The following is a 19296-nucleotide window of genomic DNA, read 5'->3' on the forward strand; positions in this document are numbered from 1 at the left end:
AATTCCATCAAATTATTCATGATTATTGTCACCTGGGGAGCGATCATGAAAGGACCTGTCACATTTTTTTATCAGACGGTTTCCATGGTAAAAGTGCTTCTCAGCCAATCATTATCAAGAGCCGACAACTTTCCTGATGAAAAATTTTGGTGAAAACATTCACCAGGTCTTACAAAGAGTCAAAGTCTCAAATCTTTTGAAATCCATCAATTTCATAATTTTTTCTGTAGGAAATTTGCTCAATTTCCTTTGAAAACTGAATAAAGCATACTGAATTGTCAAGAAAACAGTTGAATGCCCATGATAAGATGAGAATGTCATCGTGTTTCCTGGCTTGGGAGAGGGTATTTCAAAGAGCCTTTTTGTAAAGATGTGTATGACTTTTTTTAAGGGGGGGGATTAATTGCAGGTTGAATGGGTAACTCACTTTTGATATGTCCCTTGTCAGTATTGTGTGACAATGTGTCAAAATTGAAGTAATGGAAATTAAGGCTACTTAATATTGATATGTTTTGGTTAATTTTTCTTACATCATTTGCATTTGGAAACTCATTGAAGAAAGTTGGTCATTGGAAGAAAAGCGGTCACCTTGTAATAGGAATCTCACTTTGTCTGGTTTCTCTGTACATGTATTTGATAGAAAATACATGGGTGTGTGATGTCATCAGTGTACTCATTAACGTGCGTTCACATGATGTGTATACACAGGTAACTGTTTGTGCAGCTAGGAATTGAAGTGCGATTTGAAAATTGTTGCGCCTGATGACATCTCTCTTACATGAGTTTCCATTTTCCTTTATGTCTATTCAGGGTACTAAATGCAATGAAACGGCTTTCCAAATTCGAACCCAGATCATTTGAATTATTGAGTACTATTGAAAATAAAATAAATAATAATAGTGTAAATGTCAACAAAAGTGGAAGAAAAATTAAAATAGGAGATTAAGAGCACTTTTAAGTTTGTATCCCCAACACAGCAACATTTGCTGAACCATATTTGGTCAATATTTACATTAAAACATTATGGCCATATCCTGACAGCTAGTTAGATTGAGTTTTATATTTTAGAATATCGGGAGTTTTACAATATCAATTGTTTGTCGGGAATAACATTTCAACTTTTCATATTGGGTAATAAGGAGCTCTTTGTTTTGTTAACAGGTCCATCATTACCTCAGTGTTATGAATGTTACTATTGGTTGTAACATTACATTCATGAGGGAGGTTGGAGGTGGCTTTCCTAGCATCATTTATTTACAAATGATGTGTACTATAGTGTATAACATATCATTTTTGGATGTATTTTATATTCTGTAAATGAATTTGGTTGCTCTTGGGAGCAACCAGTTAAAATAAAACAAGATTATGAACTGTTCATAAAATGGTCCGACTCTGGTCATTGTTTCATCTGTACGAATTACTCCTCTTTTTCTTCCTGTGTTGATCAGTTAAGTGGTTTCATAAATTGCTTTGTCACTGTGAAATTCGCTTACATCCAATCAGAAGTAAGGATTTAAGTAGCTTATAACAATTACAGGTTAAAGGGATGGTCCAGGCTGAAAGTAATTATAGCTTAATAATAGAGTAGAATTCACTGAGCAAAATGCCGAAAATTTCAAAGAAACAACTAATATTCATTAGGTGGGCTGATGATGTCATATCTCCACTTGTTCTTTTGAATTTTATGATATGAAATTAGGTTTATTCAAAAAAAAATTCCACCAAGAACTAGAAAAATCGGATTGACAACTGATTTAGTGCATTTGACATTTATTGCTGCAACTTATTTCATTATAAGAGAGACATATTATTCACACAAGTATTAAATAATGAAAAAATGTGATTTTATACAACAGAAGAAAGCGAAAAGTGGAGATGTGACATCATCAGCCCACCCAATGAATATTCATGACGACTGTTTTCACAAAATATTGCTTAAATTTAAACTTCAATAAATTTATTATTTGTTATCCGATTTTGATGAAATTTTCAGCATTTTGCTCAGTGAATTCTACTCTATATATTATTTATAAATATTTTCAGCCCGGACCATCCCTTTAAAAATCTCTGATCTAACATTTCATGATATATTTCCCATGTCATTGTCCTGTATTCTAATTGCTTATGTTGGGTGCTCTATAAATTACAGCCCCAGCTCTCTTTGATATCCCTATTAATTCTTTCTCAACCCCCATATCCTCTTTCTTTCTAGATTCTCAACTGCTTATCTCTTCTTTTCCCCCTCCCTCTTAAGCCTGTCCCACACTATGCTTTCTGGTACGACAGGCTTTTTTAAGAAATCGCATTTTGCATTAAATATTAAAGTTCCAAGAAGTAAAATAATTTTATTCAAAGTTTGGCATATTGTTAGGTAAACTAAATTCGTATTTTACTTTGCAGCAAGCACTATGGTCGGAAAAAGGTTCAAATCGCAGCTGATGATGACGTCATTACGATTTTGAATTGAATTTGTTTTTATTCATTCAGGGAGGCTCTAACTGGACAGAATTTCGATTTCAGTAGTCCTACCACTATTCTGACCTCCAATCTTTAATATTTTATTAATTGAAAATATCCATATCAAATGTTATCACAATTAAATTTGAAATTCAGATAGCAACGAATCATAGTGTGCGACGGGCTTTACTCTCTCTGTCCTTCTTGCTCACTTGCTTGGTCTTTCTCCCTCTCTCTTTCTTGTTCACTGCTCTTTCTCACTTGCTCTCTCTTGCTTACTCACTCTTTCTCATTTGCTTTTGTTGTCTCTCATGTACCTCTCTAACTATTGCACTCATCCCCTCCCCCCTCTCTCTCTCACCCTCCACTCTCGTTCATTTGCTCCTATTCCCTCTCTCTCTCTTGCCCTTTCTCACAATACCAACATCTACATGTGTAGAATAAAAACAGATAATCATAAATTAATTTTACAGTTATTGACTTACTATCATAATCTGATTTGTACAGCTATCCCCAGGACCAGAAAAGTGCTTATTTTTGTAGGCACCGGAAAATTGTCTGTTATTCATACCCAAAGCAGTGATACAGTATATAATATGCACTAGATTATCCTTCCTCCATATTTTCAGGGGTGTGAGTGGTCACAAATAAAAAGATCTGATAAAAGCTGAGGAGTGGTGAAAAAGTCTGAAATAGAAGGAGCTCCCATTCTTTTTGTACAGAGGAAAGCAAAAAAAAAAAGCTGAAATTAAGCTGAAAATCAAAAAAAAAAATCTGAACTCTCACACCCCTGAAATTTTCAAAGTTTCCATTACATGTAATATAAAAATCTAGTACATTTCATGGAAATTAAATCAAGGAGATTACTTTATGTCACACACTTAGTCTTATATGATTGAATCAAATTTTCTCTAAATTTACTCGAGGAATACATGTCATTTCACATTGCACTTCATTTCTTATAATTCTTGTTACTATATAATTTAAGTGAATTTCGTTGTCATTAAAGATAAATTCCAGTTTTGGTAACGATCTCAAAATGACTTTTTACAGAATCTAATATAATGACCACCCAAGTGTCTGTATGAATAAAAAATATGTGCCAAAGGATTCTGGGAGAAATTGTGTAATTGCTGAGAAATAAGCAAAATAAGCGCGGATTCGGTCACTTCCGTCGGGTCTTTATTCCAGCAATAATAATACACTGTCCCACGTGTGCCTATCTGTGTTGGTGATCTTCAGTGTGAACGTTTTTCAGCGTAGATTTCAAGATTTCACAAAGTTCAGTTTATGTAACTGTACCAGATCTAGATCCTCGATGATTTTCTGACAATTAAGCCTGGTTTTACAGACTTTCTCATGAAATCAGCGTTTACTACAACTACTGGAATTTCTCTTTAACTTTGCTTTCACATGCTTATAAACAAGAAAATGAAGATCTTCAAAGATAAGGTGCCCATTTCAAACAACTTGTTATTATAACAAATATGTAATAACGATTTAAATCTACTGAAATCGTTCAATCATATTGGCAGAGAGTAAACTTGTTATAGAAAGTGTTTATATCTTATTATAGCAAATATTTATGAAATGTGACCCAGGCTTCAACTTACGCCAATAGGATTCATATTGATCAAGATTCTGATTTGGTCCAAAGTATTAATAATTCACGAGTCACATGGTTTCATATAGCAGTTTGCAAAATAATATATATACTAGTTTACACACGACTGGAACATGTTATTTGGGGCAGAGTCATCTATATTCGTATGTGCGTGAGGGTCTTGGCTGATTACATGCTATCTTCTCTGGCGACAATTGCTCCGCTATAAATTTTACACACATAGCTGAATGACCAACTTCAACCCTGGATTTAACATGTACTCTCCCATATACCTAACCATTATTACACAACATAACACCTTATCGCAACCCTCACCCTCAATCTATTAAAATCTGAATGCAAACTAAAGCCCAGAACAATTGTTGTAGAAGAATAATGTGTCGCCATTTGGCTTGTATGGCAGATGGAATCGGCTGCATTAGCAATAAACAACCATAAGAGGCCACTTACATTCTGTGAGTTTTCAAATTTTTGCAGGCCCCACTGGCACAGAATCCATGAAAATTCATGTACCATGATCTGATAACATATTAACGAGATATCTATACTAGTATTTAATATATCTATAATTCTGAGTTTACAGTCATTGAAGAGGTAAAACTGAATTGGAGCCCTAATCATTTTCATGGTGGGTGCGTTACGGCCTAGTGGTTCTGGATCTTTTCTTCAATCACATGGTCATGGGTTCAAATCCCAGCCATGACCTGTTTTCCTTCAGCAACTAGGTTATTCAAACTCTGCTGCACTCGACCCAGATGAAGTAAATAGGGGCCTCGCAGGAATTTAATCCTTGAACGCAGTACACATAACAGCTGCTCTGCTAAAGGCAGTGTAACTTTGCTCCATGACTGTAGAGCACTTAAAGACTTCTGATGAAGTGATAAAAATGCTATATCCAGCAAGAATAATTTTATCATTATTCATGTAAGTCCAAAGTCTGGAATAATAGATGCGACTTTTCTCCTCATCTCCTGTCGCCGGATCTCCTTAGCTCTCTCTTCCTTCAGCATCCTGGGGTATCGTCTCCATGCACGGAATGCTGTTTTCATTATCCGTCTGGTGGTGGAATATAAAAGTACACACAAAAAAATGTGACCATTCACCTAAAATCAACAATGAGTCAGCCAAAATACATTCTCAAGTGTTCGTAAGCTCTGAAATGATATATAACCTGTCAAATCTGGAAAAAAAACTTGAAAAATACAACAGACAAGGAAAACCTAATTTGACCATCAATGTCAAAAACTTATAAGTCGGTCAAACTGAAAGCCATTGGAAGTTGTTACTATTTATTTACATGTATTTAGTTTTAGCAAGTTTGAAAAAAACATTTTTTTAGCATTTAAATGATGTACAACTTCTCAATAATATGTTTAGAAAAAAATAGATAAATACAAGACTAGAAAAAATATAAGATATTCACCTTTAAAAATCCACCATACGAAACTTCAACAAACATGAATATTTAGATCATGAGAATTGAAATGACACTTTAATCATATTGTTTACTATTACAAGAATAATATAGCACAGACAGATGGATGAATGGAAGGACAGCTACAATCCACGCAACTCATAGCCCTCTATGGTTGGCAGAGGCATAAGAAAACAGAGAGCCTTGCTTACCTTGTATCGTGTTCCTCGGCTCTCTCCTCTGCTTGCCACGCCCTTATTCTCTCGTCGGTCACCCAATCTCTCCATTGCAATAAGGCTTTAGATTTCAGTCTGTGGAGATAATGCCTTCTAGCCTTCTGAAGCTGTATAGACTGGTAATGTCCAAACTAAAGATATGATAAGAAATAACAAGAAATGAAAAGACATAGTTAAGAGAACAGTGATAGGAAGCATTGTAGCCGAGTAGAATAGTCTGCAGACTATGAAACAAAGGGTTGTGGGTTCAAATCCCAGCCATGGCATAATTTCCTTTAGCAAGAAAATGGTCATGATTGTGCTGCATGCAACCCAGGTGAGGTAAATGGCTACCTAGCAGGTATATATTCTTTAAAACGCTTGAGTATGTAACAATAACTTGGCCTACAAAGCCATGGTATACTTGCTGCATTTATTGTAGAATGCTATCCAAGAGACTTATGATATCAACAGTAAAGTATGAGGTTTTAAAGAAGCAAGTATATTTATCACTCTTAAAGGGGTACTCATGATTGATGATTCAATACACTTAATCTTGATTGATTTGATGTCACATTTCTAATCATTATGATGATTATTGTACATTATACACTGGATTTTTCACTTTTCAAACCGTTTTTCCTTTTTTTTTCTTGCTGCAATAAAACCATATTACTACTACTACTAATACTATTCCAGGCCAAAATAATATTATTTGACAAAAAAGGGGGAAATACCTAACATAAAAAAAACAACTAATATTGGGATTAAACATGTGACTTTCTACAGGATGTCATTGCACAAGACTTTATTTCTATGCTTTTTCAGCCATTTATGAACCACCTTTTAAACAAATTCACTAATATTGGAAAACTAAAATTAAACATTTCTTCATTCATCCATTTTATTCAATGTGATAGAAATATAAGGTGGTTTTCTTACCCTCTTCCACGAATTGAAACTTCTTCTTAGAAGAATCTCTTTGAACCTGACATCAGCGAGGTCATTCTTACGTTGAATCACTTCCTGTGTCATGTGATGCCATGATAATAGTACTGTGTGAAGCAAGTTATGACTGTGGTGGTCGATTGCAACCTGCAAGAATAAAAGTCATGAATTCATTTTTTAACTACTATCAGCACTATCACCAAAGCTCAATTTCATAAAAGTTTCTATAAGAAATGCTGGAATGACAACTACCGTGGCCAGGGGCCGCAGAACGGTTTCCAAAGTGGGGGGGGGGGCTGACCATGCAAAAAATCACAATCGTATGGTCATTGTTACGTTTGTACATGGTTTTGGAAAAAAATGGGGGGCTGAAAAAAAAACATAAAATGCTCTTGTAAAACAAAATTACAGAGCACTACCAGTTTGCTGTACCTACCTGCATATTCTGTCTTGACATGTGTACCAGTTTACACCATGGCTTGAAACCGTAATGACGGAGCAGCGAACTCTGATAGTGAGCATCCGCTTGTGCCATCTGTCGCCGTGATTTCTCAATGCGATCCAATTTCTCCTGCTCTCTCTGTAAAACAAAGAAAGGATGGAGTTTACAACAAAACTTTCAATTGCCCTGCAATCTCCCTTGGCCCTGCCACTAAATACTATCACTGAGCTTATTCTGTGAAGTCTGTCATACATGTTGGTAACAAGTTTACAGCAAATCTCAGCATGAGTTTGTAAACAAATAAAGGGAAAATACTTTTACTCATTATTTGATCATTTAACTAGTAATGCAAAAATAAGATCAAATTAAGATGTAAATAATTTTTTTTTAAATTCGTAATTCTTAAATTTCATTACAAACTCGTAGCATCCCAAAATTGAAATAGACTAATACAGAATAATTGACGATGGTAACTGCGCGACGGTAATAGACATGAACATAACAAATGTTTGATACCTGTTTAGCAAGCCTTTTCTCCTCTCTTCTCTTCTCAATTGCTGCCTTCTTCTCAGCCTCCTCCGCTGCTACTTTCCTTTCTTCTTCTTCCTGCATCTCTTTCTAGAAATTATAATAAACGATAGACTTTCTATTATGATTATATTCATTAACATCATTCAAGTGACACATATTTCCTTTTTTTTAATCTGAATATAATTTTGAAAAATACTTTATATTAAATACATGTTTATTTCCTTCCGTGATATATTCTCTTTATTGATCATGAAATATCATGACTATCAAGTAAGTATAAAGAAAGATCATAAAACACTATATAGTTCATGATTATCAAAGAAGTAATATATATACTTCATGAATATAAAATAGTAACATGGACATCAATGATGCATACATTTATTTCATGAACAGCAGAGATCTTTCACAAACATTAAACAAAATAAAATGCAAGCACATCATTATTTTTGCTATTTTGTGAAATGAATCAGACTTTTCTGTGGACTAGTCATTACCAATTTTTGTCTTTCTCTCTGTTTATGTCTCTCCTCTCGCTCTGCTTTCAATTTAGCTCTCTGTGCTGCTCTCTCCTCCATTCCTGCAATCATGAAAAAAATACAAATTTTAATGATTTTGGTGTTATGACCCAGTTCTTTATTCTCCAGGCCTCGAAACAGAGGATCTGAGTCCCAGCCATGGCCATGTTTCCGCAAGAAATTAATCCGCATTGTGTCCTACTCAACCCAGGTGGGCGTTTCATAAAGCTGTTCGTAAGTTAAGAGCGACTTAAGAACGACTGTTGATCCTTTCTTGTTGTAAATGGTATATTGAATTGAAAATGTTTTAGCGTGTATAAGGGTTCACTAGTCGTTCTTAAAGTCGCTCTTACATGTAACTTACGAACAGCTTTATGAAACGGCCCCCTGGTGACGTAAATGGGGACCTGGCTGAAATTCATCAATACCTTAATGACACAATTTGGAGGCAAGGCATACTGGAAGGACATATCTTGTCTGTCTTATTAATTAACTCAACATACATGCATCATGATGGCTAGGTCAGGGCTCATCTGAATGACTTGGGACAAGGGACCATAAAATTCATTTACCTCTACTCTATTAAATTTTGCTAATATCCTATTGCTTCTCAGTCATCGTACATTCCTGACTTTTGTCTAAAACAAGATTTGCAATGGATTTGTGTCATGTTTTACAGCAACTTTGGGTCTGACAAGCACTAAAAAAAATATATCGCAGACCTTTCGAACCTTGTACCTAGCCTCAGAAGTTGTGTGATACTTGTCAATGGATATTTGTGTTTACCTTTGAGTATAGGAGGTTGTGACCTTGAGGTCGACCTTGTCCTGTTCGAAGAAGCCGACTCTTCGCTCCAGTTTGTTCTTGACGTAGAGTCCCCAGTACTGAGATCAGATCTACATATACACAGATTCAGAAGGAAACCAAAATTTTCAAAGGAAAATTACAGGGACTATTTCATAAAGCTGCTCACACAATTTATCACCTAAGATAAATAAGAAAATAAGGCTAGAGGGAAAAAAATATTGGGTATGAATGGCATTTTTATGATCTCTTCCTAAGGTCTCCATGAGTTGAATGCTGTCTGTTTTATAGCATTTCAAGGCAGGTCTGAAACACATCCAAACCTCAATGGTTTCTAATATCATGCTTCATCATGGACATAGATGAACCCAATATCATCAAGTCATTTCATTTTCAATGTCACAATACAGTAAATATTGGAAAAGTTGACCCTCCATTAGCTCAATACTTTACCTCTGACGATTAGTCGAATCAATAAATCAATCAATTATAAATGCAAAACAGATTATGAAAAACATTTTACATAACTCTTCTGAGCACATATTTTCTCCTAATTCACATAGATTTTCTAGCTCTTTCAAAAGATTTGCCTTAGGGAAATTGCCTGGATTTCTATTTTATCATCATATTGTGAAGACATCTCAACAATAATACTAAGCATTGCATTGCATGCAATACTTCCATAAACTCACCTTGCTGACCTTTGACCTCTGTTAAACATGTTATCCAATGGATGGCCTCCAGGGTGCTCTTCCAGGTCCTGTGAATACTCCCCATCTTGAATCTGCTCTAACTGCTTCTTCATTGCCTGTTGCTTTTGACCCAGTTGCAGCTCTTCTATCAACCGTCTTTGCTCCCTCAACTGCTCCTGTTGCTCAGCAAGAAGCTTCTGCTGTGCTGAATATCTATGCTCGAAATTATTCACCGTGTACTGAATAGGCTTTTTGCCTTCTTTGGAGTGCTTCACACCAGAGGGAGGTTGTCCAGATGTTGGACTGTCCACTAAGGCAGCGTCCATATTGTCTCCAATTGAAGCTATTTCTTCTGCTGTCAGATTAACATGTTTCCTTGTAACCTGCCATGCATGTTTAGGTTTCCTTGAAGACTGGTGCCTAGTCCCTTTCTCTTGTCTGGTGTGTGTAGAACCAGGTCGGGATGAAGGATCACTTCTGCTAGAGATGGGATCATATCCATCTCCACCATCAAAGTTGGCCCCCTACAACAAAAGAAAACAAGAAATGCTTCTTTAAAAACACTGGGCTTGATTTCATATTTTTATAAAACGTCCCTGTATGATCACCACACAAAACATGTGTCGTGAGAGTATTTATGTGTATTATAATCATGGTCTTATACAAACTATGAAAACCAACAGTGTCGTATTCTTGACTTCAACCTTAATTCATATATATAACCTTGTTTTCTAAAAGCAATGTTCTACTTTCGTTGGGTATTTTTCAGTTCATTTTATTTTTTCTAATATATGTTTATTCTCAAGTGGGTATCCACAGTTTTTGCTCAATTGTTATGTCATCTAATACATTCACCTGGCTTAAAAAAAGTCTTACATTTTCATAAATTTCCATTTATTTTGTTTGTACTTTTTTTCTGCGCATTGTTGTGTTTGGTGTTGCATGTTAAAACTTTTGATTGTATTTATTTTCAACAAATGGTAGAAACCTATTTCACTCACCATCACCCTACCAGCAGAGACCGGCCGACCAGAGCGAGGAGTCAGTTCCTCTTCCTGACCACGATTGGTCCAAAGCTTGCCTGACGCTGCAGCATCAAGGAAGGCAGCCATCTTGGATCGTCTCTGCGATTGCTGCTCATTGTATTCCTTCTCTTGGCTCTCTTTATGACAGTAAACCTGCCAGGCGACAAAGGTCTTCTGAAGGAGATGGTGACGGTAATGATTCTCAGCCACAATTTTTCTCCTGTCCCCCAAAATATGCAGATATGAACGATGAATGAACCGTGAAGATCATGCAAAGAACATCAGAAGAAAGATAAAAATTTTACACATACTGAATACATGCATCAGTATCTTTTCCTTCAATGGTGAATATCATTTTAATGAAAATAACCACTAAAAATCTCAAAATTGGCAATGCAATCAAAGCCTCAGGATCCCTTTGTTACATACTAAATTGCTGTGTTACCTTGTTTATAAACATTTTCCATCATCCCCTGTTTATTTCTAATCTTCAAAGTTTAAGCAGGAAATGCAGTACTCGAAGAAAAATTATTATTTTTTTTTTAAAAACAATAAGGAGGGGGTAGGCATGAAAGATAGCATGTACTTGTATGTTATATTATATTTTTATACCTGTGGGAAAGCTCAATTTCCATTTCGGTCTGCTTGGCTTCCCTTTCAGCTCGGCATGCTCTAACAAAAGCTCTCCAAGCGTTCCAAGATTTCAGGAGACATCGCCATTCGGAGAGCGCCCTCGCTTTACCCATCTGAAGCCGATGGTCCTGGACGAGCCGATACCATGCATGGAAGTGGCTCTGAAGGGTCTAAGGATAGATAAATTCAAATTTTTTGTGATTTATTTAAAGAACATCTCAAATCAATCTCTCTTCGCTCTTTTAAAAACAACATAAATACAGTATAAACAGTTTAAAAATAACAATGTAACAATTATACCTACTACCCAACTAGATTCTTTTGGCTTGCCAAAATGTTCTTACCAGCCTTTTTATACATATTTTTATTTCTCAACCTGATATTTGCATCCAATTCCTTAGACAATTGATTTTTTAATCGGGACATTTTTTCATTCTTACATTATGGAATGTTGCGATGCCAATAACTATGTTAATCCATATTTTCAGAGGGGTAAATTTTACATAGAAATTCAGGTTTGATTAAAGTTTGATCCAAGAATATTGCAAATGGGATGAAATATCTTTGAAGCATCTGGGTCCTGCCTTACAAAGAGTTGCGATTGATCAAGTCATCGCAACTACGGAAAGCCAGCAAAGTCAACATTCTAGATATGAATGTATATGGATAAATTCATTGATTTCTTAAAAGTTTGGTGTGTCCTCCTTTGTTAACAAAGGACATTTTTCAAATTTCCTGTAGAAAAAAATTATCACATTGTTGGATTTCCATAGAATTGCAATTGATTGGATCAATCATAACTCTTTGTAAGAAGGGGTCCAGGGGCCTGTCTTACAAAGAATTGCGGTTGATCCGATCAATCACAACTATGGACGGCCAGCAACGTCAACATCTAAAAAGCATGAATGTTCAAAATATTTTCTAGATATGATGTAAATTACATAAATTGTTTTCTTGACAACTTGGTGTGTTCTCCTTTGTTTACAAAGGGCATTTTTCAAATTTCCTGTGGAAAAAATTATTACACTGTTGAATTTCCATAGAGTTGCGATTGATTAGATCAATATTAACTCTTTGTAAGAAGGGGCTCTGGTCTCCAATAAATTTCCTGGGGGGCGTTTCATGAAAGGACTTGTCAGACGTTTTATCAGACAAGTTCCATTTTCTCCGACAGTTACCATAGTATTAGTACCTCTCAGCCAATCAATATCAGAGGAAGATGTCAGATCTGACAACTTGTCGGATGAAAATGTTGATGAAACACTCCCCAGATCATACTTACCTTGAGCCTACGAGCCTCTTGAGCATCTCTTATCATTCTCTCCTCCTTGGCTCTCCTATCTTTATCTATCTGCTGCTGTCTAGCGTTCTCTATCTTCCTCATTACCAGCTCTTTTTTTCTTTGCCTCTCGTCCTCCTCTCTTCGAGCTTCCGCTAAGATTGCTTTCTCCCTAGTGGAATACAGATTTAAAGAGGGGTCCCCCTATGAATCAGACACTCACATCGTCATGACTACCTCAGCCCATGATACATACAGATTTTTTTTCATATTCACTTGGTCAGGAAGCTGTTTGGTATACTTCTCAGACCACATGGGTTAAATCCACTTGGTGTCCTTCCAATTTGGTCTAATAGCTGTTTAATCTACCTTACATTTGGTGCAAGACACTCTTGGTCTAACTTCCATTCAGCCTAAAGCCAGACACTCACACCATCATGACTACCTCAACCCATGATATATACAGATTTTGTTTTTTTTGTTTTTTTTGTTTTTTTTGTTTACATTCGCTTGGTCTGAAAGTAGATGGTATACTTCTCAGACCACATGGGCTAAACTCATTGGTTCGTATTCTGAAGTCAGGTTTAATTTAAACTCTGGTTTTGAGTTGTGGTTTAACTATGGAAAGCCAGTTGTTACATAAATCTCTAACAGTAGAGGTTCAATGTATCAGCTCATTTGACTCCCAAAACATTATTATTAACTGCCTGGGAAGGATAAGTATGAGAATTGTCTTCACTATTAAATAATCAGTGAAGAGCACAGTTAACATGAGAAGCATTCACTGTAATTTTTTTTTAACAATTGGCTACCCATAATATTAGCACAGAGTTAGACCATGGTCTAAATTAAACCAGACTTCAGAATACAGCCATTTGGTCCAGTAGCTTTTTAGTGTACACTTTGGTCTAAATATTACTAAGTCTCATTTCCTTCCAGTCTAAAGCCAGGATGGTCTTATTTCCACTCAGTCTACTTTTCTACTATTTTGAGCTTTATCAGAAATGAAAAATTAGTTAATATCATAATATCAGGTCATGACATAGACTTTGTGGTGTTGGAGCAACTGGATATTGGACAAGAATGGTAAATGACAATCATACAAGATGTTTAGAAGACAAACAGGTAGTATATGACCTGGATTACCGGTAATGTGGGATGAGGCTGGGTGTTGGCCAAGTGGCAATTTTATTAGACAGACAGATACGAGTCGATGTACGCCCGTCATTCACGCACAAAGCTAAGTACAACAGAACTACTAATGATTATCCATTTTATGAAACACATAATAAGCTGGCAATGGTATTAAGTGTTACATACAAATGGATACTCAGACAATGTCTTTAAAACGCTTATTGCTTTGGCTGGAGATTAAATGAGAAAACAGAAAAACAAAGAGATCAATAAAAAATTGAAAAAGAATAAAAAGAATAGAAAGGGCAAATAACGACAAATTTTTCAGTTTCTCACCTTGTTCGTGCCTCCTCCTCCAATCTCTTCTGCTCTTGTAATTCCTTTCTAATCCTCATCATCTCTTCTCTTATCATTTGTTCTTCTCTCTGTATCTTCATCGCCTTCTCTTTCTCTTCTTGTTGTACCATCTGTCTAGCCTGTAACTGTGCCGTCTTCTTGGCCTGCCTGGCTTCCAGCTGCTGCTTGCGTTCCAGCTCCTTCTTCTGTCGATTCTCTTTAACCTGTGTTATCACATGAAGGAGAATGAATCATTTGAAACCACATTCAGTTTTAACTCTTAAAATTGGAATAAATTTCTTGATAATTGCACATTTTTGTATTTTTCAATATTCTAATATTTGAAATATTAGGTAAATGAAAATAAGAATGACAATTTTCAAATGTTAAAAGTTTGCCAATTATTATGATTACAAACAATTATTTTGATGTGTATAAAATTTTGCGGATTTAATAATTTTTCAAAGGACAAGTCCACCCCAACTAAAACTTGATTTGAATAAAAAAGAAAAATTCAACAAGCATAACACTAAAAAATTCATCAAAATCGGATGTAAAATAAGAAAGTTATGGCATTTTAAAATTTCGCTTATTTTCAACAAAATAGTTATATGAACGAGCCAGTTACATCCAAATGAGAGAGTTGATGACATCACTCACTCACTATTTCTTTTGTATTAAATCAACATTTTTCTGAGGTGGACTTGACCTTTAATCAACAAATAGAAATGAAAAAATACATCAGTTTGTCCTGTTTATTCATTCTTCTTTCTTCTCCTTCTTCTTTCTTCTCCTTCTCCCCTCCTCCTTCTCACCATTCCTTCCTTCCTCTTCCTCCTTCTATCATTTTCCCTATTGTCATCATCATCATCACCATTATCAATACCTTCTGTTGTCTTGCAGCCATTGTTGTTCTGGGGTCCGTCTTCTTCTTTTCCTCACTGGCCAACTGAAGTTTCTTCTTTTGTTTTGGTGCCATCAATTCTTTCTCCATGAGAGAACCAAGTATATTCTGCACAGTACTGTAGTCATCCCTGCTCTCAATGTCAGCATACAGTTCTGCATTAAAATAAAACAAATAATGCACAAGATAGATATCAGGATTCCATAGTGAGTACAATCACAATTTACACTAAGTTGTATGCCTTTATTAAACATGCCTAAAGGCCCTCCAGGGCTCCGTAACACAAAGTATAGTGATCAATCGCTAAATGAAATGACCAATCAATATCTACGATACATGCGCATTTGGTTCAAAATACTGACCAGGGACCAATCAGTGCGGTTCTTTCATATTTGCAATCCATCGCAAACCTTTGTGTTACAGAGCCCTGATCGGATGAGCTGAAAATGGAGTAACCCTATTAAAAAATATCAACATGCACAAAAGTTTGTGAAGGTAACTATTGTTGTGGTGTACAGTTGTTACATACCATCTGATGTTGTATATTTGGTCTTGCTGACTAGCATTGGATCATGCCTCTCTAGCATGTCGTCCCATTCACTCCGCAGAGCAGATCTGACCTCCGTTGACCCTTGAAGGGCGCCCTCATTTTCATCCTCATCATACATCGTCACAGGATCGTCCAAGTTGCATTTCTCGGCCATCCACTGACTAAGGAGGTCTTGTGCTGCGGAGAGGAGAAAGAAATAAATAAATAACAATTATCCTTGCTTACATTATTTAACAATTACTCTAGTTTTCAGAGCTTGTAAGACAGTAGATGTCATGTCTGAAACATAAAAAATAAAACAATTTTAAATATCGCGAGAGCTAATATAAATTCATCATGGACCCAATACTGCCCTACTCTTAAGTTTAAATGCCTCAACATATCCTCCGTTTTTAATATTCCAGAGGGCATATAGATAGAGTTAGGATTGCAATAGAGCTTTTGATTCAGAATAATGTTAAGATAAGGATTTAGGGTTTATATAATAATTTTGGAGGTTAGGTTTTGAGTTTGGTTTCACATGCAGATTTTTCATTGGAGCAATCACCACAGGAGCAGTCATGGAACCCAATGTTTTGATGTCAATAATTATATCTTATATTACTTTTTAGTGGGATTTGAACCCTCAACCCGGGACTCATACACAGGGTCTTGGGACCAAACCACAAGACCATAGCAAATCTGGCTGTATACCAATCAAGTTATACCTTCACTGTACGCCTCATCGTGATCATGTACAGCATCGAGAGTGGCCTCCACTGTACTATATCCATTTGCCCTTTGACCTCTAGCCGGAAGGCCAAAGGTCACTGCTGCTGCTTGATTAGATGCTTCTTCGACTTTCTAAAACAGATTTAATCATAAAAATACTGTAATAATTTTGCATCAGAGTATCACATTGAATACAGATGCAGCTCTTGTCAAACATGTCAGGCAAATAAAATTTCAAATGAACTTATGCACCAGATTAGAATTATTATTGGAGTATACAATACTCTATTCAAAGATTTCAAAATAGGCAGCACTAATGATTTACTATTCTTGCAAAATTTGACGAGAAATTATTAATTTTCTAATTTTATCAGCAAATGCCATTAATTGCAACTCTTTTCTTTTGTAGTAACCTTCTGCTTTACTGTCATATCATTTATATGTTTTTATGTATGTACATATGCTACGCATTATGTGCACTTATGAATATTAACATAACATTAACTAATATATACGTATAATGAACATTAGGCCTAACTATCATTACATACACTACATATTATGTGCATTTATGAACATTAACAGGGGCCATTCAAACAAGTCTTTGCGCTATTCATCGGTCGCCACTATTTTTCATCAGTATTTGTACATTAGTGTGTAATAAAGACTTCATACCACTTGTGGAATTCAATGGACTTGAATTTAATCAAATACATTGATGATATTATTGAACTTCTTGACAACACTTTTGGATGTTACCTTGATCCAATCTTGAATATCATCAGTTGGTTTTGAGGACTTCTGTCAGAAGAAAACAAAGAAGACAAAAAATAAATACCAGGTATCAATCAAAGAGAAAATATCTCACAAATTATGACATCAATACTCTTAACTAGATAACATTTTTAACATGAATATTCATTAGATCGTGGTCGTGCATGTTCAATACAAACTTTCTGCATGCATGCACTCAGTGTTTATTGAACACGCAAGACCACGATCTAATCACTCATGGTTTCAAATCGTCTCGTGTGTGAAGGATTCATATGCACCTGGTGCACGCGAATCTTTCACACCATTTTTACTAAAATAACTATGACTTTACATCATAGCTATGAATTATACTTGTTCTATAACACTTACCTAACCATATGGATCGTTCGTTGAATACTCTTTGCTGTTTTTTTTTAATAAAATAAGAGCATTTTTCGTGATCTTCACGTAGATAACTCCTGCTCAGCGTGGATATCAATTTTTGTCTCAAGAGGGCGCGCGATATTATTCACCAAGCCGGTAGGCACTTAAGAACCAAGTTTGAAAGGATACTCGTAAAATTATGTCACTCTCGCCGATGAATATTCATTAGATCGTGGTCGTGCGTGTTCAATACACACTCACTGCATGCATGCAGAGAGTATGTATTGAACACGCACGACCACGATCTAATGAATATTCATCGCGACAGTGACGTAATTTTACGAGTGTCCTTTCAAACTTGGTTCTTAAGTGCCTACCGTACCTTTGTTTACGGTCTTGCAAGCTAGCTGCATTCTAGGCGACCAGCATTATTTTCTTGCTCGTTCAATCCACTTTCATCATCATCTTGTCAAAAGATGGCGTACTTTACCAATAAGTATATACATGAGATGCAACCTGTTGATTTTTGGTACAATTTCCTATTATGCGCTGACGACTTGAATTGAGAATGTTCGATACGAAAAATTGCTTTTCGCTTGTTGTTTGCGTACTTTCTACCGCAGTATTAAGGACGGATCGAACGGAGTATCCTGGTTGAGACTCGGAGGTAAGCGATAAAAACACTTTTATAAACAATTTCCAAATCATTTTTAAGACAAATTTAATTATAGAAATAATAATACGATAGTGGAGAAATACTGAAACGTTTGGCGTTTTTCATTCCCTCACATTCGTGTGATGAATGAAAACGTCAAAGTCCACTATGAAACCACATGCGTTGTGCGAGGTTAGTATTACTAACCTCGCATGTTGTGTGAGTGCGATCTAATGAATATTCATCGGCGAGAGTGACGTAATTTTACGAGTATCCTTTCAAACTTGGTTCTTAAGTGCCTACCGGCTTGGTGAATAATATCGCGCGCCCTCTTTAGGCAAAAATTGATATCCACGCTGAGCTGATCCAGAGCCAGAGGCATATGATCTAGCCTACGTGAAGATCACGAAAAATGCTCTTATTTTATTTTAAAAAACAGCAAAGAGAATTCAACAAACGATCCATATGGTTCCGTAAGTGTCATAGCAAAATTAGAATTCTTAGCTATGATGTAAAGTCATAGTTATTTTAGTAAAAAGGGTGTGAAAGATTCGCGTGCACCAGGTGCATATGAATCCTTCACACACGAGACGGTTTGAAACCATGGGTGTTATTAGCCAGCAAAATTTTCAGTACGTGGGACAACCATGAAAAAATAAATGGATAGTTTACCTTAGTAACCGAGGCCACAGGCTTATTCTTCGACGTAATTCGCTTCCATCTGTATAGATCACTTTGATTTCCAGCCATCCTGATCAAATTACATTATCATTCAGTGAATTTAATCAATTCAACGGCACAAATTTAACTGAATTCAAGTCTTCACGATCTTCAGACTATTTTTTCAACTCTGACAAAATATTTTGAAATGTCGCCATCTAGTGGTCAATTGACGACAACTACTTGAGTGGTCAGTTTTGGGTACACAAATGAGTATTACAGACCCCCATTCACTCACGTGTTATATCATAGCTCATCAAAAAATCATTAAAAATCAATCCCTCGATAGATTTTGCTTTAATTCACTGACATTAGTCACAATTAACAGTACATTAAGACTTGATATGTTAATCAGGTACTTGACCAGCTCAATCAAAAGTTAAATGGCCTGAAATAAGACTAACCATAATTTCGGCCAGTTGGGCGTTGTGGCGTGCGCCTGTAATCCAAGCTGTGGGGAAGTTACAAATTGATGCAGAGGTTCGAGGTTCGAGCCCTGGTCACGTCTTTCGGATGGTGACGTTAAAGGTCGGTCCCAGACGTAAATAATCATATCTGATTGATACA

At 36.0% G+C, this 19296-nt stretch overlaps 1 protein-coding gene across 1 annotated transcript; it reads right to left on the minus strand.

Annotated features, from left to right (window-relative positions):
• Nucleotides 1-4067: 4067 nt before the first annotated feature.
• On the minus strand, nucleotides 4068-18879 carry LOC121420371 (coiled-coil domain-containing protein 191-like). Its single transcript, XM_041614974.1, has 17 exons — nucleotides 18682-18879; nucleotides 16977-17018; nucleotides 16214-16349; nucleotides 15486-15683; nucleotides 14939-15111; nucleotides 14053-14276; nucleotides 12586-12754; nucleotides 11283-11473; nucleotides 10647-10890; nucleotides 9646-10169; nucleotides 8936-9045; nucleotides 8129-8211; nucleotides 7617-7718; nucleotides 7095-7238; nucleotides 6653-6805; nucleotides 5708-5862; nucleotides 4068-5137 (listed from the first exon to the last, which is right to left on the minus strand). Exons 1-17 carry the CDS (start codon nucleotides 18757-18759, stop codon nucleotides 5002-5004), a joined length of 2862 nt encoding a protein of 953 aa, XP_041470908.1. The 5' UTR covers nucleotides 18760-18879; the 3' UTR covers nucleotides 4068-5001.
• Nucleotides 18880-19296: the final 417 nt, after the last annotated feature.

The sequence above is a fragment of the Lytechinus variegatus genome, chromosome 8, assembly GCF_018143015.1.
Source record: "Lytechinus variegatus isolate NC3 chromosome 8, Lvar_3.0, whole genome shotgun sequence".
Classification (NCBI taxonomy): Eukaryota; Metazoa; Echinodermata; class Echinoidea; order Temnopleuroida; family Toxopneustidae; genus Lytechinus; species Lytechinus variegatus.